Source organism: Thunnus maccoyii, chromosome 14 (genome assembly GCF_910596095.1).
Source record: "Thunnus maccoyii chromosome 14, fThuMac1.1, whole genome shotgun sequence".
In the NCBI taxonomy this organism is placed as follows: Eukaryota; Metazoa; Chordata; class Actinopteri; order Scombriformes; family Scombridae; genus Thunnus; species Thunnus maccoyii.
The window spans coordinates 25550163-25575415 of NC_056546.1; the positions used below are offsets into that span (position 1 = coordinate 25550163).

The window sequence follows — 25253 nt, forward strand, 5'->3', positions numbered from 1 at the left end:
CAGCTTTGGCCAACAAGCCATTGTTCGATGTTTACATTTTTCAAAACAAAAAGGACAAAAACATTATTTTCTTCCTTTCTTTTTTTCCTGCTGTATTGAACACGTACCGAACCGTGACTCAAAAACCGAGGTACAAACCGCACTGTGAATTTTGTGTACCATTACATCCCTCATACAGAAACTCCATAAGTGCTTTCACTGCCTTAACAAGTGGTGAGGTGCTCAGCGCCTGACTGGCCTGAGGACATCTTGAGGGACATACTTAGAAACGCGTGCATAATTTAGCAACGGAATAAAGAGAGACAGAATTAGGGTGTCACAGATTCCACATGAAAAGCCTGCTCTACTTTCTCAAGCTTTGAAAAGTCACTCAGATGCCTTCCATCTCTAGAGGCATCTGCACAGAAATGTTTGATGAGGATGGAAAGCTTTTTTTTTTTTTTTTAGTTCTGTTTTTATGTTGGTGCATGTTTGTGTACAAGGTCCAGGTCTAAAACTGATTATGATATTGATTCTGGACTTTGTGTCTTGGTGTTAGGGACCATTACTTGTATTGATTCAACAGAAACAAAGAGGGACATTTGGTGTTAATCTTGAGAGCTACCAGGAAAGACAAATGTCACAGAAACTGCAAAAAAACAATCTAATAAAAGCCTTTTCCCTGGTTATATGAATAACAGGATACTAGGCTATTAACATGCAATGCTATTTACCGTTGCTATTGACTGAATATGTCAATCATGTCTTCATTTGTAAGCAAGATCAATCAGAAACTCCAATACAGGGGCTCTCACAATAGCCTTTTTGTTCATATTTAATTTACTGTATGTTGGCTAAAGGTGAGCCTGGAGAGGTTTGACAACTGCATGTAAATGAGACTGTAAATGTAAATATTTAGACATCCACGAATCAGTGAGAGCCGCGACAATTAGTCTTTTAATCGACCGACAGAAAACTAATTTGCTGCTATTCCGAAAATGGATTATTTTTTCAAGTCAAACAATTAAATGGTTCCAAGCTCTCAAATGTGAGAATGTGCTGCTTTCTGTGGTCTTACATTATAGTAAATTGATTGTCTTTGGATTCTGGGCTGTTGGTTGGACAAACAAGACAATGATGACATTAGCTTGGGTTGGAAGGAAATTGCGATGGGCTCTTCTCACTGTTTTCTGGTGTTTTACAGATTAAATAATCAAATCAGTGTTGACCCTGGCAGGTGTAGTGTGGTTATTCAGTATGAGAAAGTAAAAAAAAAAAACTCACACTAATTATGACTATAATCAAACACATAATAAGAGGTTATTTATCATAACAAGGTCTAATGTGTCTTTTGAGTCCACCCAAAAGTGGACTCAAGTGTGCCTGATCGTGGTACTGATATGTTGGAGTTTATTTGGAGTTTTAGTTGGAGTTTATTTTGTTACAAACAGAAACCTCATTTTTAAACTCTTACTTTAACATGACTCTCATTTTAATCCTGAATTTGTATCTTAAAGGCTGCATTAAGAACAATATGAGCTCAGTAGATAAGTCCACTGAATGAGCGATTTATCTTTGGTTTAGAGGAAATAAAGAAGATATAATCATCCTGTAATCTGTTCCTGTGTGAGAGTAAGATGTGATTACACCTGTAGTGCAAATCCCTGTCACCAGTATCTGTGTGCGTGGTGCGTGATTTGCCGACGCGATGTACCTGACCTTTTGTTTTCTGCAAAAAGTGATGAGGTATCGCACAGATCAACTTTTGATTTCCTTAGTAAATGAAGTCATTGTGAACTATTATCTAGCAAGGAAGTAACAGGAAATGGTTAAGAGTAGGAGGAGAGACACAATGTTTGTAGTACAAGTTGGGTTTCCTTCAAGTGGCAGCGTATAACCTCCTACTTCCTGTACAAGAATTGCATTATTCTAGAAATACTGTAACTGTACCACTGCTCTGCTTCTCTGCCTTTCTTTGGGTCATCAATAACTCATCTCTGAATCATAAGCCTCTGCTATTTTTGCCCCCTCTCTGTCCACGTTGTCCTCTGTCCTCTAACCCCTTAGTTGCCGTATTTTTGGTCTTTCCCTCTTGCCGTTGTCTGTTCTTATCTCGCACCGCTCTCCTGCACACAGCATCCTGTTTGCACTGGGGCAGGACAAACATTGTCTCTGTGTGACGCCGAAGACATTTCACAGGCTATCACGTTTTCAGCATGGGCCTGATATCTCTATAATTGGGTTCTTCCTGCTGTGGGAGTGCGACAGAGAGGGAGAGAGAGAGAGAGAGAGAGAGAGGGAGAGAGAGAGAGAGAGAGAGAATGGAAAGAGAAAAAAAGAGGGGGGAGGAAAGAGAAAAGGAGTGAGCAACAAGGGGGGGGCACAGAAGGGTCAGTTTCCATTTCCACCAGGACCCCATTAAAATATCTCCGAGAAGGCCCGCAACAATTCTTTCTGTCAGCGTGTACTATGTAGAGCAGAAAGATCAACATGGGGATCCGTGTCAAACAAAAATAGCTTAAATCCACCATAGTTCGTCAGGCAAGCCCAAAACGGGACAAACCAGACTCTCCTCCATTCTTTAAACGAGAAAACATGTCCAAAATATGTCCAAATCAAGAATATATCTCCCATGTAGTCCTCTCATTTAATGGTTCCCCTCGGCATTGACCTTCATAGTGTGCCAGAAAACCGGACTTACAAAATAAACAGTGGAGAGGGCGCTTGATTTCCACAACACAGTGCCTATGCTCAGACCTCAACCAAACCCAGAGTGCATGAGTCACGCCTCAGAAACACCACAACAGCCTTTAGTGGTAAAACCTGCGCCAGGCAAAGATGTTAGACACACGACAAGCTCGTTAAAGATGGCTGACCATCTGCTGAAGTAGCAGAAATATTCAAGTAAATGCCCCAGCTGTGTCTAGAACCTGTATGTAAGGTTTTTGGTGGTGGTATTTAGACTGCTGAAGAATAAAAAGAGTATTTCCCCATGACATGGCCCTGTAGCTGACCTCTCTGTATTATTTTCTGCTTCCATGAGTTACATGGGTACTCTGTATTTGAGCCCAACCCAGATAGGGTCACTGCGAACGGGGCATATGCAATTTCCTTTATCATTTTCCTTTTTTGGCGATTTAGGTTCACAGCTCTCATGACAAGCTTGAATAATTTCACAATCCACTTTCACAATTTTCTTATGAACTGACATCACAGAGCAGCGGTTGGGAAAGTGGTGTGGCTAGCCCACATTTCAGAGGACATTTCAAGTGTGTCATACATTTGACAGCATGAGGAGTTAATAACTTATTTTAGAGTTCAAAGACTGGCCTAGTGGCCATGTAGGTCATTTCAAAGACAGAGAGAGTGGGGAGAGAATTAGGGGTAGATGTGTCTTTGCCCACCACGGTACTGTGAGCTGAAGAAGTGTCTTTAATGAAAAGACTTTGATCCAAACAAACATAAAATGTCAGTTCAAGCATTCACACATATTTTCTCTGTTTAATGAAGTCACAAGTGTGCCTAAGTTGTTTGATCTTTGGCACATGGTCTACTGTGACAATCTTGGATCTATGTGAAAAACTATTTACAGTCTATAGCCATGCTAGTGGCCCTGTGATGCTGTATTTAGGCAAAGCAATGCTTTAAGTGAAAAATGCTAGTGTCAACAAGATAACGTAGTGAAAATAAAAAGCTCATTATTTGCAAGTATAATGTTTACGGTATTAGTTACGCATGTTAGCATGCAAACATTTGCTAAGTAGCTCTAAACACAATGTACAGCTGGGGCTTGTGGGAATGTCATTAGTTTTAGTATTGGAGTATTGTACAAAGGGAAACTTTGACGCGATGAAAAGACGAAACATTATAACAAATCATCCTCTGGAGACCATGAATGACTGAACTATGTTTCATGGCAATCCATCTGATAGTTGTGGAGACTTTTCACTAAAAAAACAAAAACGTCCATCTCATGTTGGCACTGCGGGAAAAGTCAGGGGATCACCAAAGTCATTTGGCTTCATTTTCTGGGGACCATGAATGTCTGTGCAAAAATTTGTACCAATCCATCATGTAGATGTACAGATATTTCAGTACATAAGTGAAATGCCGACCTGCTAATTGGGCAAGACGAAAAGTCAGAGGATCACCAGAGTCATTAGGGTTCATTCTCTGGGCACCATTAATACCTGTTCCATTTTTCCTGACAATCCATCAAATAGTTGTCAAAACATTTCACTATAAAACAAAAATGTCAAACTCATTATGGTACTAGAGGAAATGTCAGGGGATCAGCAAAGTTATTAGGATTCATCCTCTAGGGACCATTAATGCCAGTAAAAAATTTTATGCCGAGCCATAGTCGTTGAGACATTTCAGTCTGACCGCCAGACCATCAGATCAACATTGCCATCCCTGGAGCCAGACCTTTGATAAAAATTATGGCTAAAAATCCTTTAACTACATTCTGAAGACCAGTAAATTATCCAATATTCACTCTAAAATGTAGTAAATGCCTTGGAACTAAAAATATATGTTGTATTGGAGTATTGTACTGTACAGACTTACCTGTCTTACTGTTGAAGCCAGCAGCAATACAACCAATCTAATTTGCTCTAATCCCAAGTGTAATTTTTTAAAATATTCACACATCTAGCCAAATATACTGAGAAATGAGGGTAGTCCAAGAATGGGATGACCCTCAAACACACACTGCTACATCACAAAGATGAGTGGGAGCTGTAATGTAGGCAGACACTGAAAACAACTATTCACCTGAGCAAATGCAAACACTTTTGGGCACAGCAGACTGCCAAATCTGAACACTGACCTGCCTCAGTTCTATTCCTATCCTCAAAATGATTCATTGTTTTCAAGCATTATTTCTCTGGAACAGCGTCCTTGCTGTCTGTCGGGCTACATCTCCCTTTAGAGTGCAGTGAGCTCCCGCCTCACAAAACACCTCATCAGTTTTACAGATGCAACCACCCGGGTTCCTATTTACTTCAGTCTGTTCCCATTCATCATCTGATATATCTAATCACGTCTCCAGGGCAGTCCTGTCACTCTCTGGTGACCTTCCAGCAACATAAAGGCATACAATAAGACAGGACGAAATGGGGAAACTGCACACAGTCAAACTGATACACACATACACACACACACACACACACACAGGATAAGGACTGTAGACTGGTCATCATGAGAGACGCATAAACAGGAATTGAGAGACAAAGTTCTATGTAATCTCTCTGTTCCAGATGCTTAATTCATACAAACTCACAAACAGCCTTTGCCTAGACACACACCCTGTTGTCTCTGACAAAAACTAAACCATTTGAGCTAACTCAAACACCCTGTGGCAAAGAAACTTCACTGAGTCCAAGAGACAGATGCAAAACATTGTGTGCCCAACCTCACCTTCACCTCGCCTGAGGTGAAATGGACGTGGGAAACACACACTGGGCCTGCTCATGCACACTCACTCTGATATAGAGGGGTGGGTTAGACCATAGGGACGTTCTTTTGACTCTTTTGACTCTGCAGCTAAGTATCACCTTTCTCACATCCGAGTTTATGGTAACCACAATAACCATAAGTACTAGAGGAAGAAGAATGGCTGCATCTTGGTTTAGTGTGCTTCTCATTTTATCAGGTTTTATTTCTCCTAAAGGCTGGGTCAAACCAGCATTGAAAACGTCAACATTTTGCAGCAAAATCAGTTTGTTTTAATAGAATAAATAACAATTGTTTTGATTATGATTAAATAGTCGATTATTTTCTCAATTAATCAATTGTCTGATCAACAGTCCAAAACATAAAATATTAATTTTACAATCAAATACTGAATACTGAAACAACTGAGACACTATAACTAGAAATTAATTGGTATTTTGCTTGAAAAGTGGCTTAAATGATGGCTAGTTGTTGTGTTGTTAAAATAGTTGTGGATTATTTTCTGTCCATCAACTAGAGAATTAATCATCTAATAGTTTCAACTCTAGAGGGAACAGGGAGCCAAGTCCAAAATGGAGGAGGCTATCATAGCTTATCATCTGTGTTGCATCATCTAGCTCTTAATCCTCTTCTGTTGAGAGTATAAACTGCTCCACAAAACAGGAATGGTTTTAAGCCCTTCATGAGACAGGAGTCAATAGTACAAATACTATATGTGTCTCTTGAATAAACAAGCTTGCTAATTGACATTTAGAAAGCCCGGATAGCTATTGTGAACATGACTGTGACCGACTAGTGCTACTAGCATGTTCCTAGCTGGCTAGTGCGTTAGCCATTAGCTCACCAGCTAGCCCTGTGAGTACTCCCTACGTCACACAATTCTGCTTCCACCAATTAACTTTGCTGCACTATTTTCTGGTGTGACTGGGCCTTATTGGTTGCATGTTCAGAAAATAAGATCTTTTGAGTCTCATCAGGCATGTTTACTATGAACTAATGTTATTAAGATTTAATACAACTTTTTAAAAAGGGGTACAACATATTCTGGAAAATATATGTTTCATATTTTAATAAATTATAACAAATTTATGTTTTTATTGAAGGTCTCTGAAGTGGATTATGGCTTTTATATGAGCCTGCCTTCAGAGTTTGACATGTTTCAGTAGAGCAATTAATCTCCTACAGTATAACTAGATAAAAAATCTGTTATCTAGGGACTATCAGTTCATTCCTGCCTGTATTTCCAATGGTTTGTTACAGTATTAGAATCAATCTTTGTGCTCATTTTGGTAATCAAAAGTTCATTCAAGGACACCAACAAGATTAAGTTATCTAGATCGGTTCATTTAATTTCAGCTTTTGTAAAAATCCATGAGGATGGGAGGATACTGTAGGAGACAAGGAGCCTTTAGGAGAAAGAGAGTTCAGTGAACCTAGAAGTACCAAAGGTCAGCTAAGGGTCACATGTCATTTTACCCCCCATTTTCATGTGTCTTCATGTTTATGCATAAGCAGCTTTTTTTTTTTTTTAATCCTAATATCCAGTGAGGTCAACTACCTTGACAATGGAATTCTCAAGCACCAGTAAAAATTCCCACTGCTGATCTGGCATATCAGTTGGCCGGGGTTCCCACAGTCCTGCACTTGTTTTTCTAGTTGAGAAGAGGGAAGCAGAAAATATGAAAGAAGGGAAAGGCCAGACCCAGACCAGCTTCCCCGGCCACCTATCTTCTTGAGTGTCCCTTCACACACCACTTCACCTTGGCCAGCAACCAATCAGATAAGACAAAAAAAAAAAAAAAAGAGTCACTTTTCCTTTCGCATTTCACTGTCACTATGTTTGGATACATGTATGCATGTATATATATGTGAGCACAAAGGAGAGAAAAAGCACTTCAGGCTAGTCCAATGCGCTTGACTAACTGCAGAGAATGCAGACATACAGTAGATTTCACTCCCCATGCACTCCACTTGACCACCATTTCATCGAGAAACTGAGAATGCACTTTTTCAGCATATTTAAACAGTAAACACACACTGGAGATTCACAGTACTGAAGCTGAGACTTGAGGCTAACTGTTAAACAAGGTGTCATTTAAATTGACAAAATTCTGCTTATAAGCACACTTACTCCATCAAACGTATGTGTGATCAGAGCTTAAAAGTTGAAAAACTGGACTAATGCATGACTGGACTGACAAACGTGCAGTGTGATGGATGCAGACCCTTTCTTATTTACACATAAACTCTTGATTCAGAACCAGTGAACAAACAAAGGCCTGCTGCTGAGCTGCAGCTCTGACTAGAGATGCTGCTATTCAGCAGGGCTTAGACTACCTGTGCTCATTTAAGCAAGAGCACTATGAATAGAGCTGTGTTTTTCCATCCATGAATCCTTGAGTGATGTTTTATCTTGCTGCATTACACAAACAACACAAAGGTACATTAATATGTTGAAATTCAATTATGTAGACTTGAAGTAAATTGGAATATTACACAGTATTCCGGTCTACTGATTACTAGGGGTAGTGCTCCAGATAAAGATGAGTGCAACAGAAGAATGTATCAACATAACTAGTGTCGGGGTGTAAAAATAAACTGCACACTGCTTCTAAAACAGATTCATATTCCTAGAATCCATATCCCTGTATCTCTGTGTTAGAGATTTGTAATGAAGATGTGCAACTTGAAGCAACAGCGAGCTAATAATTTTTAACTCATTTTACAAGACAGAAGCACAAAACAGATGCCAGACCTTGTAAACCCTTGTACTCTTTTGTGTCTGACAGTTTTATGTCTATTGGACCGCTTTAAATAGCCTAAGTACATGATTTTTTTTTCTGCTGCCATACTATTTCAGTGGTACTGTGAAGCTGGGATATTTCTACAACCCGGCTGACACACTAAGCAAGGCTTGTGCAGGGACGTGTGTTTAAAATTTTTACTTACACAATTTAACAAGGTTTCCATCTGTCACACAGACAAAGCAAATACCTATAAAAGCTAAATGATGAGCATTAGCAGGTGAATAAATGTACTCTTTTTTTGCAGCAGCAGCAGGCATTCCTCTTCCCTTTCTAACTAGCCTCTTTTCTGGCCAAATTGGGTAATAAAAATCTGTGAAGCAGGCAAGGTAGAGAAGATACCATCTGTTCAGCTGGTATGTGGACTGGTATCTCAGGGCTGGTCTGTCCCATGGAGCCCGAGAGACGAACGGACACTTGTGTGAAGGAGCGATGACAGGCTGCAGGCAAACGGCCAGGGCAACCCTTCATAAGTGTGTGTGTGTGTGTGTGTGTGTGTGTGTGTGTGTGTGTGTGTGTGTGTGTGTGTGTGAGCGTGTGTGTGTTTGTGTGTGTATACGGGCCAAATGTGAAGCCTTTTTCCTTTTATCTAAAACCTGTCAATCCAACCTCACCACTCAAATCACTGCTCAACTGTCCACTTTTCTGTTCAATGAAAACAATGTTACAAAGAACTGTTGCTGTTTTAGTGACAGATCTTCAGTTCTTTCATCAGTGACGCCAACTCAACCATCTGAAACATCTCTGATACAGCAGAGCTAGAGAAAGGAAAGAAACATCTATAATGAAACACTGACAGTGAAATTCAGAATGTGTCCCTAAGCAAAAAAAAACATTATATACACAAGTCAAATCAGAACTTAACCCTTGAAATACTTGATCCCTACTTGTATTATTGTCTTCTATGCCAACTTCCGCTCTGTTTTTGTCACTGGAAGCGGTTTCCCTGGCCGGGAACCATGGGACCTTTTTCCTGACAACACCGTAAAGAAATAATAGGATGTCTTGGACAAAGATATTGTATACTTGTGGTTGAGGTCTATATATAGCCGCCAGAGGAGAAGCAGAAGTGGTGGAGAGGCGAGGGAGGGTTTGCATTGTTCGAGCTGTCCGCAGTGGAAACTTTACTGTCGGTAGTGGAAGACCAAGTGATAACCCTCAGCAAAGGCCAGGGGTGATAAGCTAATGAGAGGGACCCCCCCCAAACACACACACACACAGGACTCTTCCGTACACATGAACACATATGTGCTGGAAAACTGGCAAAGCCCCAGTGACAATTTCAGAAACAAAGGGGAAATCAGTGGGGAGTGGTCAAGCCCCCACCCAGCTGTTCCCGACTCAGCAGACAAATCAGCACAGTGGACAATAGAACTGCAGCTAGTCCTGCTTTTTAGCTTTAGTGTTGTGATCACTATTAATAAACACAATGTTCTGTTTCAATTATGGGAAACAATATCTCATTAGTATTTTTTTTCTATTTGTATGAAAATGTCTTTCCCTCATTTAATTCATTCCCATAATTGTCTGTTACTGTTGTCCTTATTTACCAAGACGATCATGGATTCCCACTTAATTTGTGAGTAGCTTACATATCAATTTAACATGCATACAGCTGGCAGCTCCTAACAAAAGTCGTTGCACAAGATTTAAAAGGTAGGGTTGAACAATATATAGTTATTATATTAAAAATCACACAATGAAAAAGTGCAATTTTCAATTCACAAGAGCCCTAATTTTAATCATAACTTATATAATTAACAAGCTGTAGAAAGTCAAAGTATAAGCTGCTGGTTGTTGATTTCTATATAATGACAATGTCTCCAGTAAATTTTAAATGGCGGTAGTGCTAGCTTGATAGCTCACCTTTTAAAGCTCTGAGTTTGGACGTTCAGGATTCAAAGCGACAGAGCAGCTTGTTGTGTCAGTCTGTGAAGCTAACGTTAGCTCGAGCAGCTACAGTGAAGAGATGTTTCATCATTATGTGTCAGTGTCACACTATCAGATAGACCAGACCAGCAGTTTGTCAATAATACAATAAGTGGTCAAATTTGCGGTTGTTATCAATTATTATGACACCACTTTTGGATGGAATGATTGTATCTGAGTGATGTGAAATATACAGATAATGTAACATCTTTATAAATATGAACTCAATTGGTCAGTACCTCTATAAAAACTAAGTCACCTTAATTAATGTCAACCACAAATACAGGTCTGCTGTTAAATTTATTTTAAAAAATGATCACAATTTAAATTGCAATGGCAATATTGCACAGTTAATAACAGCAATTAGATATTTACCACAACACATTAATCCCCATTTAATGCTATCTACCTTAGGCCAGTTTTATGCTCTATGTAAGCAAAATAAAAGGCAATAAATTGGGTATTTCTCACAACAAATAAATTTTAAAAAACTTGTGCCAACACTTATCAGTGTCAGTTTTTGGCTGATAATCAGGCTTAGGTACTTTTCACTATTTTAGAATACAGTACTGATCTGATGATCAATATTACAAACAATTAATGTATTCAAAGTAGGCAACACTTCTGGGCCTTCATTTTCTCCAGAAGTGAGGCTGAGAGTGGGAGGACTAATGATGCAGTAATTAAAGCAGGCGCCAAGCTCCAACACTACAGCAGCTTGCTGAGGAGTAACACTCAATATCCCCCCCCCCCCCCCCACCCCCCCGTGCAGCTGGCCCTTTATTTGCATCTGAGGGAAGAAAACAACATGAGCATTTTGGATGCAGCACAACAACTGACCTGCAATAACCACAAAACAAATATTTCCAAGTATTGCTTACACAGCTCTACAGACAGCTTTCCACACCGTGCTTTCGCAAGTACATTAAGCTCAAATTTGTGTGTTAGTGTGTGTGCTTGAGTGCGTATTATATATTGCACTCAGTGCATATCTTGGCTTGCCTAAAATGGGAACCGAAGGGTGTCAAACAGTCAAATACTGATGTTCATTGGGAGGGAGTTTTCCATTATGGCTTAGCAAGTTGTTGAGAGAAACCAGACGCAGTTCTCGGTGATAGAGGATATACTTTTAAGCAATGAAACACTCTGATTAATGCACGCACAAAGTTTTTAATTCACCAAAAATGTGTGTTCGTGACCAAATCACGGTCGATATTTATAGCAGCATAGCATACAGTAATACCATCCAGGTGCTCAGACCAACAACATGACTCCGGAGCAGGAAAACCGAACGCAAGAGTCTGGAGGAAAAGTGTAGTCATAAGCGTAGTCAGTACCAGGCCCTGCTTAATGACTTGGCCAGACCAGCTAGTACATTTTCAAGCTGGGGCCACGGTGGAAAAAAAACAATGGCCATAACAGGGAAATATTCACCCACCGACTGTACGTGGAGCTGAGACAATAAGCACTCTCCATCAAAGGCTTAGGGTTAAATAAACACCCGTCCTGCTGGGAATGTGTGGTTGAGTGTGTATGGGAAAAAGATAAAGGGAACTGGTGAGTGTAGAGGTCTCTGCGGGGGATAAAGGGAGCGAGAAGAGAGAAGAAGTGCAACAGTAAGAGAGCCTTTTTCTCTCTGGAATCGTAACACGGGTATATGCAAAGAATCTAGACTACAGCTTCTTATCTGGTGAAAGCCTGCAGGTGAAAACTTGCTAATAATCTTCTTCCCCCGAGTGACCAAAATGAACAGTTCTGTCTAACCTGCATAACAAGTTAATCAGAGCATGTCTCAGAGGACTTTACAGAGGAGGACCTGACATGTGACTCTTATCATATGCCCTTCAGATATGTGAGCAGACTTATTTTTTTGTAAGCTGTACATTTGTAAGGAGAGTGAAATTATTCAAATGAGGATTTTTCAGTGGCAATGGCACACAGAGAGAGTAAAGTCAGCTCACAAGAATTTAGAAGCAAGACAGGAGGATAGTAATGTCTGTATGTCAGTCAGTCAATTTGTTTCAAAAACCATCAGTTGGGTTTAAGGCGCAATTTGCCCTCTGTCATATCTAAATCTAAGATGATAGATGAAGCTTCTTCATAGTGTTGGGCGATATGACCAAAATATCACATCCTGATATAGGTCATTTCATATCCTGATAACGATAACTATGCAGATATAGCACATTTTAAATCAACGAATAAATAGTTGGTTCGTGCAAATGCATAACTGGTGATATGGATTGAAGTGCAGTAGATACGAACTCCATTTAAAGGAATAGTTCGCCACTTTTGGGAGGCACATCTAGCATGGTTCTGTTCCAAAGATTTAAATGATGTCACAGTACAAGTTGCCAAGTTTGGTACCATCGTGCCTGTTCAGAGATCTATGCTAAAAACCTGCGCTCACAGACTGGATCTGGAAACTCTTGGACAGCAAATAAGCACACTGTTGAATTATTTCTTCAACAATGTGATAATCTACAAGTAAAAATCTAAAAAGTTTGATCAGTTTTAGAGCCAGTTCCTCGATATCAAACCATAGATTTTATTTTCACCTATCAAAGTCAGTCAAACATGTGTGCAAAGCAAAATCTGCTGATTAACAGGCTAAAATATGCAACTTATTTTTCATTGAAATGTCATATTTTTTTAGTAAACAATGCCATCTTGTATCAGCTCAACTGTAGCAGTGTGTTAGGACAGACAGCCATTCACTGTTTTACTTGGACTTTTACTGCAGTCAAATAGTTCAGACTGTATTGGCTGAAAGTTTGAGAACAGACAGAACAATGGCTATAAATAACAGATGCATTCAAATTATGTTGTCTCACAAAAAGGAGACCAATAAAATTATCTTCTGGGTTTTACGAAGCCGCAACGGCGAGTTTGCTTTCACACAGCCAAATCTGGGTTGTAAAGAGAAAACACAGTCTATGGATCAGATTACTCAAACAATTCTTCTTTAACATGATAAAGTCATTTCTGGAATAACTGCATTGATAGTGAGGGACTGCTGAGGCTATAAAAATACCACAAAAAGTCAGTAGAAAATCCAGTCTTGCAAAGCTATCCCCTTCCATTAATCCAAACTGTAAAGACATGTGATCTCTGTGACCAACATAAAATTTTCTACAACTTTTTTTTTTTTTTTTTTCAACAAACCCTGCAGCTGCTGGTGAGCTATCTTGGTGTAATGTGGTGCAAAGCAGGGAGGACAGACTATCTCAAGGCCCTGCTTCTACGACAGCGCGGGTAGGCGCGGAGCCACGGCTCCTTTATTTAAGAAGTTTGGCTTCTGTGGAGATAAAAGAGGTATGAGCACTTCTGTAATCATTCAGTGTGTGTGTGTCACTCCCCTGCAGACTGTGAGAAAACACAGCAGGACGGAGAGAATAGCATGTGCGTGTGTTCATGTGAACGTGTGACTATAACAAACACAGTAAGAGGTGTAAAACCCACATCATCACTACAGGTTCTATGTAAGTGAAGTGGACCGTAGATAAAAAAAAATGTAAGTGGACGGGCAGCCTGCTGTTGCTAAGCTAGCTCTTTAAAACACACACTTTGGGTTTACAAGATGAAAGTGAGCCAAATTCCTTTGATAAACACCGCTGACGCAAGCTCCAATACTGCACATAAACTGTGCACAGAAACTCCAGGTATAAACACCAACAATTTCATGACACACAGTTAAAAACATTATCTGCAGACGATCCAAAAGTCTTAACCTCGGAAAAGTTTGACTTTACTTGTTTTTTTACTCTGTACAATGTGTTTTTAGATAAAATCATTCAAGTGAGAAAGAAGGTGTGAACTTTCCGACCACATCAATATGCGAACGGAGGAAAAAAAGTCTTATTTCTCATCATGTAAGGGTCCGACCATCCATGTACAACACGGTGCATTAAAGGAGCCGAAACTCTGTTAAAAGTACCGACTGAAAACTTGGCTGTGTTATCATATACTTGCATTACACATATGTGTGAAGAGCCTTCCCTTTTCTCCGAATGTGAGGTTTTTGACTTTCTTACACCACAGCATTGCATCATGAGGGTGGGATTATTTCAAAAATGATAAACAAACTAACACTGCACTTCCCTGTGCTCAAGACTGCAATAATGCATGACCATTGAGACACTTGCAGAAAAGGTTCTGGTAAAGAAGCATCAGCTGTTTGCAGGATTTTAAAGTCCACATAAAAACACATTTTCTGACTTACTCCTAGTCGTGGCCTTACAGATACTTTTTGATTTCGTGACAAGCTTTTAAGGTATTTCAAACTTCAGACCTATGCAAGGGGAATTCCATTCATCTTCATTATACCAGGGTGTCAACAGAAATCTCAGAAAGATATCTCAAAACATCCGAAGGTAAGAACAAACCTGTCTGATTGGCTAGATATAACCACTGAAGAAAAAGAAAGTCAGAAAATGTCTTTTTTTTTGTGATTTGGGTGAGTTTGGGGTTGAACTTAATGCATGCTGAAGACAAACTTTAACAGCACAAGTACATCATAATGTATGAACATAACTGCACATCAATATTGCTGTAGCTTTTGGTATTAACCCTCTCCTTCATTATCTCTCATTTTACCCTATTAGTTGAATGTGACACAAGAACTGAAAACATTGTAGACACACTCAACTTCAAACACAATGAATGACGCAACAGACAAACATGTCTGGACGTGGAGGTAATCCGCAGTGTGTATTCTGTCTTCAGGTAACTTCTCTCTGCATGTCAGCTAGCATTCAGCTGCTGAAGCGTCATGGCTCCGAGGCTACGGGGCTGTAACGCTGCAGCAACATGAATGCACTATTGGCACGGTAGCACTGTATCAGCCCTATATGTTTACAAGCACAGAGCTCTCTGTGCTTAACCTGATACTCAAGTAACCTATTTTTGTGTTGATGTATGTACTGTAAATGTCACGAATGGCTTAGAATAACCCAGTTATGGCTCACACATGAGAAATCAGGTTAGGATGCCTCATTTGCTGCCGTAGTAAACAATTTACGGCTGGTTCTGAAACGCTTGACCCTTTTTATGGTTGTCAGTGTTGCCCTGATGCTATGTTTTGATGTCAACAAAAAGTGGCAGCGAGCAGTACTAATTAAATAGTACACCAATAACTAATTTAGAGTTCTACATAGCTTCCTGTCTTTTGCGTGCAATGTTATTTACTCCAGCAAGAGTTGACTGTTACCTTTTGTACAATTAACGGATACAGATGTCATTTAAAACCAGTCAAAAAGATCCTCGACGTCAAGTGTTATTTGATGTAATCTATGTCATCTCCTCTGTGGCTGATATAACTGCAACAAGTTGAACATGACTGAACACGATAAGAAACGACAACTTGATACTGGGGGCGACCGAACCCCGACTTGTTGTCTCACCAGGCAATCTTATGAATGAGTACTTGGCTTCATCAGTGGGATGGGTGGGGAATGGGAGGGGGGGTGGGGGGGGGGGGGGGGGGGGTGTGTGTCCCTCTCTGGCTTTCCCATCCTGGATAATTATGGCTCTTGGAGTGAACCCAAGCTTCCCTTGCTCCGCATCGACACTCCCACCCTTATCCCAGTTTCTTATCTGTGTCCAATGGGGCCTGGCTGTTCATTGTCCCATTCTGCTCACATACACATGCACACATTCAATTAAATCCTCCTGAGCAAGGGAGGTGGGGGGTGGGGGGGGGGGAGGTCAGTGAACTCTGGAAAAAGTTGTTGACCCACTGTAAAGTCCCTGTCTCGTGTTATATATTACAGAGAGAGTCAGTGTGTACGTCTGTCTCCGGATTCACATATATGTCTGTGCATGCGTCATTTCCCCCGAGAGACCTCCACTGTAAACTCCCCTGTCTGGTTCTGAGTGACTGCTTATTTTGCCTGGTAAGATCAACAGCTCAGGCCGGCCGGGGGGGACAGATGGTTCTCCACATCAGCAACATAATCATTTCCACACCTCTGCTGATTTGGGCCTAAACAGACTCTCCTGCTCTGTGTTGTTCCTGGAACATGGTGACCTGACTCAGCACCTGGGAGATACAGCTCAGGAAAAACAGCCTGATAAGCTCTGTGTACAAAGACGATACAGTGCAAACAAACAGGAGGATAAAATGATGTCATACCCTCAATAATTCATTACAATGTGTACGAGGCCACATTGAGTAGTAGTGTGAAATCTCTGATTTTACCAGATAACATAAGGTTGTTGAATTTCCTAAGTTGGATTAAAGTCTGGCGTGAATCACATGGAGCATCTACAGTACAACCTCAGCTCTGTCCAGTTTTGGAAATATGAGCGACCGAAACAACAACTCAAAAACAGAAACATGTCAGAGCTCAGGTTTGTCTGAGTGAGGTGACCCGAGACTTCCAAGAGAGCCTTGAAGCAATTTGTGTGCAGTCAGGAAGCGATATGACTAAAGTAAGGGAAGTGGCCATGAAAAATACACATTTAAAAAAGCAGAGGACCACCATGCACACATCCATACAGGGGGTGGGTCAACATCCACACATCTTCACGAAATATGCAGTTTTAGCTGGTGTGCTAGCCAGTGCAGAACATGCTAGCACAAGTCAGTTTTCTCTGTACTAAGCATTTAACTGCACCCCGGGATTCTCTGCTCTCAGGATTTTAGATCATTTCATGAGTTAGTGAAGAGCTCCAAGCTCAATAAGTTCACACAGTTAATTCAAAAGACATATTTGGACCAGTGATTCCTGTTTTTTAACTGGGATATAAATTATTCCTCTTTTATTGAGCAGTATATAGCTTCCTCCATTTTATACTCTCTGTCCCAAAGTGGAAATCAACTCAAAAAATTTGAGCAGATTTACTTCACCACCACGGGCAAATCCTCTGATCGCAGCAATTCAAATGAGATTAATTAAATTTCCCGTATTAAATGATGGTGTGACTGGGCCTTTACAGTCGACAAAGCTTTGTATGTCTGGAATTCCTATAATTGCTTATCAATGGAATGATTTCATTAAAAGTTTATGGTTTTCCCAATTATTTCAGATGAACACTATAAATTTAAACCTGCCACTGCAAAACAGCTGAAGATGAAAGTGGCGATGTCGACAGAAAACTATTACTCCTTAATAAGATAAACGTTGCCTAATTATTTTCCAAGACATTTTGTTGAAGCTAACTTGTTGACTGTCCTGCTGTTACAGCGACAGGCTGTAACAAGTCGGTGAAGTCTGGCATACATTCCATCATTAGAGTGAGTGGCTGTGTGAAGACAACCCAGACCACTGAGTTACCTCTCAGAACAGGGAAAAATATTATCCTGGAGGGACATAATCTTTCACCCCTAGTGACAGTCTGGAGTCTGTGCAGAGTGGCCTACAGCTGCAGGGCTTTCCTCTAGACTTTAACACTATCATACAGGCGACAGTTTTCCACTTCCAAAATGAGATTTTCATGCAAATCATCACACATACAACAGCATACCACATGCAAAACATGTTGTCTGAGAGTCTGATTCACAACATTTGTGAAGCAATCTCATTTTGTTGTGCATTACGCAAATAGGTTTCATTTTAAAATCAAAGTATATTGACAGGGCAGGGAATTATACTGAGATATTTTTCTAATATCTTGCATTTTCATAAGACTTTTTTGATAAAATAAGGCAGTAATAAAGAATTTAAGATGATAACCGAATGTGAATACAGTATGTTTGAATGCCTTTGGCTTCCCGATGCCTGCTGGTGGCAGCTTCCAGCTCTTTCCAACATCTTTTCCTTTTGAAATTCTAATTCCCTGTTATGACAGGATGGAGGAGGGCAGAGCAGGGAGAACACCAAAATAGCATCATCTGATCTTTCTTTCATAAACTTTTCCACTCCTGCAGCAATACACTGGAACAGAGTTTGGCAGAGGACGAAAAGCGAAATCAAGCTGTCGGATGAAGTATTTAGTCACAGTCTCTGCTGTTGAGCTTCTCCTCATAAAACCTGAGCTAAAACATGGAGTGTTGGACACAAACTAAAGACTTGATTTTAAGAATAAAGCTATTCTCACATCATTAGCTTTCTCCATTTCAACTTCTTATCGGCACAGCATCACGTCTGGGATCACATTTTTGAACTTCATACATTGCTGCTATTGCCAACACTGTAACTACAAACGCTGCATGCTCAATTACATTATTCAGTTAAGGAATTCACTACCAACGACCATGTGACTATAATCTAAATATAGTTTCCTGAGTCTATGCTGGCTGCAGTAACATCTTTACATGTTTATAAAAGAAAATACAGTTTGGCCGCACTGCTCCTCTCCACTAATGAGATGCAGAGGACTGAATTTTGTAATGACAAACACAAATGAAATGCTTAAAAACCACCAAAAAAAACACATTGTGTAATAGTCATTGAAGACAGGGAGCAGCGTACGCACAGCTTCCAGGTTTGAGGACACAGTCAGGCAGGTATTTTTTCCTGCTCTGTTCTATCTTTAGTGGTGTAAATATGGCAGCTCAGTGGGGTCCAGGCAGTGATAGCCTGAGCTAATGAGCTGTCAGTGGACAGGAGAGGGAGAAACAGAGGTAGTGGGGGGGGGGTGAGACATGATGAAAAATAAGTTGGAAAACAAAACCCACAAGGGGGGCTATTCATAGTAATCCACTGCATCACCATATGGTCATTTTGGGCTTGGCAAACAGGAGGTGTATGTAATCAAAAACAGAGTGGTTGTAATCAAAAGGAAACCACAGCCAGTGACCGGTGTTTACTGCAGTGGAAGCACTTGAGGAGAATGTAGGAACCGTCATTAGAATCATAGGAACAGAGAGGAGTCATTGTCTTCCAAAACATCTCATCGGCTTACATCTACAGCTATAAAAGGTAGTAGGAGAGTTGGCATCAGTTTGTCAGATTTTAATCATTTGGCTTAATCCATCGGAGCTTTCCTCTGGAAAATCTCCAAAAGTCATGATATGATCTCTCTATTACTGTCAGCGAGCCAGCCTGAGTTACCACCACACAAACACATGGCAGAGCGGACAGGAACACTCACATCACACCTATACTTTGTTGTGTTTGGACCAAACCGTAGTAGGAAAGTTGACTTTTTTTGCTGGGTTCATTTAGGTTCACGCTGCAGAGCTGCAAGCAAACCGAGGCCTGTAAACACAACTGACAAAGACTCATAAGTGGCTCATTCACTGGACTGAGCTGTGGTATCTGTGGTAAAGTTCTGAGTGGTGGAGGAAGTTAAATCAACTGGATTCCAGTCCCTGCAACTTAAGTGAAGCATGATGGACGCATCTGCACAGGCTTGTCTGTGATATATTTTCTCAGATGTTCATGCCAGATAAGGAAAACATGAACATTATCGGAATATGAGAAAGCAACCCAGGTGGCAGCTTGTGCTCGACACTTAATTGTTTGTTGAGTTAGGTTTTCCATGGATGAATTTCAACCACTGAATTTTACACTCTGGAGTCATTTCCTGCTTCTTTGTTGGTACAGTAGATTACATTCACACTTCAAGAACTACACCTCCATCCTCTTGTAAAATAACAAAAGCTGCACTGCACTGCAGGCGTCATGGTGTGGTTATTTGGTGACACCCAAGTCCAGTAAGATCCCACCTGGTTAAACAAACCGAACTACAAAGGAAAACACGTAAGAGCTCTTCAAACAGTTTTTAAGTGAAACATGCCCATGTATTGGCATGAATTTCCAACTTAAGTTCAACTCAGCTGTAACGGTTAGCTAATAAAGACTCATATCTATCATCAGCTTCGTCTGGTCTTCAGTGCTGCGCCACAGGTCTGCTACTGAGTGGCATGTTTTGATGAGGTTTGTGAGATACCACCGTGGCATTTCAAAGGATCGCCTGGATCAAGCAAGTCATTCACAACCTCATTAACTTACTTATAACTATCTAGGCTATCTTTCCTGTGGTGGATGTTAGCGGGCATGACAATGTCAGACAGCTGACAGTTAAGCAGGATAATTAATCAGCTTCATCTACTGTACGCTGAACTGTGAGTTAAAGGCTGACTTTAGATCAGGAATCCTGCAGAACCCATGGGATTCCTGCAGTGTCTTCCCACTGTGTCTTGAGGATGGGAACGGATGATAAAGTCAAGCCTGGGGAGAAGATATCCTGAGGCTTTGGAGGACTTAATGTATGTTATAACTTCACCATCGCCTGGGAGCCTTTTAATATGCAGAAACTGTTTCAGCACAGCATTTATCATTATTATCATTATTTGCTCAACATAAATTGAGAAAATCTGTTACCCAGGAGGCAGATTTTGAGCTCTATCAGTGAATAGTCAAAAGCTCAACAAAACTAAACATGAGAAATGCTGTATTTGACTGAAACTGGATAACACTACAAGTAACAGAATCAGAACAGAATCTGATGGGAATAAATAAATCAAGACCAGACAGAAGTGGAAGAAAATTTCGGTCATGTATCATCTTCTACTGTGTGTGGTGATTCAAGTGTAGTACAGTTACATCAGCCTCTCGCTGCTCCCTTAAAAGCTGAACCTTGTTGTGTTTGAACTGACCAGATGACCAACTGCAAAACTTAAGAAACAAACAATCCAGCTCTCAGCTGGAGGGGTTACTTTACCTTTAAAAAACACAAAAGTAAGCATGGGAGACTCAACAAAAAGCAAATAAAGGTAAACTCTTGAAAGCCATTTTAAACACGGGGGAGAAAACAATGTTTTCCATCATAATTAGATTGACAGAGAGCCAGATTGAAAGACTGGAAAATGGCTTAGGCTTGAGAGTGACTGTTTGTCTTCTGCTTTAGATACTGTTCAGACAATAACTAATAACTGGATCAGGATAATAGCCAAATGGGCTGGATGGAGATTATTTGCCATAATGAATAACAGTGTGAAAGGAATAACCAGAGCTGTGTTATGAGGGTAGAAAAATACTGAGTCATCTAACTGCAAAACAGCGTCTCGGAACAACATTATTGTGTGACTAAATAATTACAGCAAGGCACTGAGACTGGCTGAGACAGAGGTTCTATTCCCTGCTGTTTGTGGGCACAGTCCGGGCCTTTAATGTGTTTTGTATGTTAAAAATACACTGATACTGTATGTTTATTTAATTTGCTCATACCCTGACCATAGACCCTAGTATGGGTCCAGCTCCAGTGAGACCTTACAGTGATCCATGATGCAGCTCGATAGCTTCTTTCATTAGATCCTACCTGCTTCTTTCCAAACCCCACATCCCCAATTTGTCTGCCTGGTGCCCAAATGGTGATAAAAAATTCTCAGACTTTGGAAAGCTCCCTCCAGAACCATAGAGGACATTATGCAACTTTCACTGGCTATGTCCTGACATGATGAATAAACTGAACTTAGTGTGTAAAATCAGTGAAGTGCTCCTTTCAGTTTATTGTTAAACTTAAAATTATACAGATAAAAAGATTCAAAGTGTATATGAAATCTGGGTAGTAGCAGTAAGTCAAGTCAAATTTATTTATATAGCTCAACATCATAAATTGCTTTAAAATTTATACAACATCCTCTATCCTTCGAGCAACTCAGATCAACTCTGATAAGGAAAAACTCATAGACATGCAACAGATGTTGTGTGTAGCAGTAAAGGCAGCAGTTCTGGACTAACGGCATTAAAGTAATAATGTTAGTTGAATCTAATTTCTTCAACTCTTCAAATGCAGGAGACGATATAGGGTTTCAGGAGGCGGCCAGTTTCAGTAAGCTTAGGACGCACTGACTTTCAGAACAAACCGAGTGAGTCGGACTGACTGTGTCCACTGTGCTCCCTACGCGCTCCAAATTTTATCTGCGTCACTCCAATCTAAACTTTAAAACCCGAGGCGTCAAGCTCCCAGGGGCACGACAGTATGACAACGCCGCCCAACATCATCCGATCCTAAATGCACCCATCAGTCGCTGACATTTGTTCAGAGCTGTCTTATCCTGTCATTCTATCTCCCTCCTACACCTTCAATCAACAGGACGGAAAAAAAAAAAATCTGTGTATATTTTATGCTAAAGGTTTGAATCGACACTTGCAGAGTGGCACTCCTTGTTCAAACACACCACAACTGTATGTTAAGAGTGTGTTTACATTTGTAATGGCTATAAACACAGAAGCCTGCAGCCGCAGAAATCAAGCTCTATGAGATGACATGGGAATATACGTCCAACTTTATCGGGGTCTCGTTAGGCCACCATAACACAGAATCTTTTCATCTACATAAGATCTAAATTTGGAGACGGCGTTAAAAGCATTCCACAAAGACTTCATTCAACTTTCATATGCATCAAAAAGGGGAACCAGCACACTGAAGACTATAGACTCATACTGAATCCAATCAGCACATCTACTCATAGAAGGAAACACGCTATAATGTGCATTTTGACTCAGTCTGTTCAAAGTCTGGTGGAGCAAAAAAAAAAAAAAAAAAATTCCACGAGACACCCAAAGCTGGGCGCTTGTGAGAGACAGGCTATTTATAGGCTTACTCCAGAGAGGGAAACAGCTCTTCCCTCATGTTTGGGATCAGCACTTCACACGGGTGAAAGGAAGGGGGGGGAAGAGGGAGACTCACCATTGACACAACACTGAAAGTGACACAAAGTGTTTAAACTTGAAACATTTAGTCAACATATGAGTTACACTTTCCACCATAATTTAGTGCCATCAGATACCAAGCTACAGCCTAAGATAGAAGAAGGAAAGAGTCCAAATTTATGATAACAGCTACAGATAGCATTCAACAGCATGCACAGGCACTCCTTAGGAGACCTGACACACCTATTTTTACACAGAACATGGTTTTGCTTTCTTCAGCCAAACAAGTGTGTTGCTTTAAAGTGACTATTCAAATACTGCTTGCTCTTATAATGGTGCAAATAGGACATTGGTGCGTGTGTGTGTGCAGCGTCAGTTTTTATCATAACACACACTACTCACAGCTTACGAAATATCCTGCGTCTTGTGTTCAGTGAGATACTACAGGGCAGCCATGACATGAATAAAAAAATTAACTGGAAGGTGTCAAAACATCAGTTGCCCCACTCCATGTTGCAGAAAAAAACTGTCATGTGTAATGAGTGAAGTGCTTCTTATCTAATATCTTGTCTTGTGAAACTGTTGTCAACAAAGAAAAAACTAAAAAAAAAGATATGCAACCACTGATATCAGTAAAGATCTATTACACTTTTAGCAGTATATTGTTTGTACTGCTTTTTAAAACTTACACAAGTTTAACTGTATTGTCTGTGATGCATACAAACATTTTACATCAGCCTAAAAGGTGATTGTACTCTGCAAAGGTCAAGAGCTTCTGCACACTTGTAGTTAAGGTTGGATATATGATAACAACTGGATCTTGTGTTGGTCATGTTAACACTACAGTAGTGATACAGGTGATGACCAGTGCTCATATCTTTACCTAGCCATTCATACAGGACAGGCAGAAAACATGAAAGAAAAAGTGGGTCATTGCATATGTAGAATACATAGGTTTTAACACATGGAGCTAGCATGTGTCTTTATGGTTATTATGAAAGGCCCATGTGTTCATACATGAGAGTATAGGTGTTCAGGCGAGTCGTGACCAGCTGAGACGTTATTTAGCGTCACATAAAGGAGTTAACTGTGTGTAAAAAAAAAAAAAAAAAAAAAAAAACAATTACAAGCACAACACTGGTGTAAACAGACAGCTGACAGACAGCGTGTATCAACGGGGAAACTCACATCCTCGAACAGGGATCCGACGTTGGCGGTCACCAGCAGTATTCCTGTGCCCTGCGCTGTTGTCAGCTTCCCTGCCATAATTCTCTCTCGCAGGTGGGTCGGGGGACTTGAACAGCGCACTTTACAGGTAAGAAGCGGAAAAAACAAACAAACAAACAGGAGCCGGCGAATGTCTCACGAAACTGGTTAGAACACTGAGAATTTGCGACTGAAGCCGGGGTTGAGGCGGCTCGGCTGGAGCATATTTTTCAGCAGTGGCCGCGCATCTACTAGGAGTTGCTTTGCAGTAGAAGGTCCGTTTGGCGGCGGCGGTTAGCGTGCTGGTGCTCTCGTGCTACTTTTTCACGTTCAGAGCCATCGTAAAAGTTTCCGTTTTAATCCACGGCGAGTGCTTGAGGGCTCTGGCTCATTTCAGCGAGGAGTGTTTCCCCAGCTTTGTGCAGTGTAAAAAGTCTCCCTCCTAAAGCAGGACTCTCTGCCAGGACCATTGCCTTCACTGTTTAGAGAGGATAGGCTGGAGTCCTTCACTGCTCTGACGTCACCGTGCCAATGGAAACACGGGGCTCTCTTAAAGGGCCAGCGCACCGTAAACACAGCAGCTCCCCTTCTCACGTCACGACGTCCATTATCGGACACAGCTGGGCAACCCCACGGTCTTTTTCAGTATGTCCACCACTTATGTTGCCTGCAACTGGAAATTAAAGATCCCCTCCAAACATGTTTTAAGATGTATATAGATATGCTCTACTTTGAATAATAATTTGTCTGGTATATTTTTTTCACAAAAAAGCTCAATTATCTTGTTGAAATCCTTAAAATTACATCTACCCTTTCTCCCTCATTAATAATTCCAGAATATACAAATATGCAAATATTTTTCATTTCTGAAGTTTAACTGTTTGACGCAAGATGTCTCCTATTTCACTGTAGAGTCCATTCTCAGTGTTTGTGCACTGGAGACTTCAAGTTTCCATATTATACTTGTGTGAGTTGAATGTTGAACCACAACTGGCTTACAAACTATTTATGATGTCACAAATCCTGCTCATAGACCCATCCACTGAAATTGGATTTTTAATCAACACAGAGACACTGTCACTTTCAGCAGATGAATGTGAAAACAGTCTTCTAGTGTCAAACTCTGCACATACATCATTCTGCACAGTGAAGCTCAAACATCCAACGGTAGGAACAAAAAGAAAGACACATTTCTGAGTGGAAGGGGACTTTAAGCAACTGTCTTATTTACATAAACTATTTCTATTTTTCTCATAATGGACAACAATATTCCATGTATTTGAATGAAATCTACATGTTAATGGCATGGGCTGATGGAGTGCTTTCCATGAAC

The 25253-nt window shown here is 40.5% G+C and overlaps 1 protein-coding gene across 1 annotated transcript in view; it reads right to left on the reverse strand.

Annotated features, from left to right (window-relative positions):
- The window catches only part of LOC121911885 (inositol polyphosphate-5-phosphatase A), a 148359-nt gene extending 123943 nt beyond the window's left edge, over window positions 1–24416 (reverse strand). The window contains exon 1 of the mRNA XM_042433815.1: window positions 23903–24416. Coding sequence (XP_042289749.1) covers window positions 23903–23980 — 78 coding nt within the window. The 5' untranslated portion in view covers window positions 23981–24416. The remainder of the gene's footprint in view (window positions 1–23902) is intronic.
- Window positions 24417–25253: the final 837 nt, after the last annotated feature.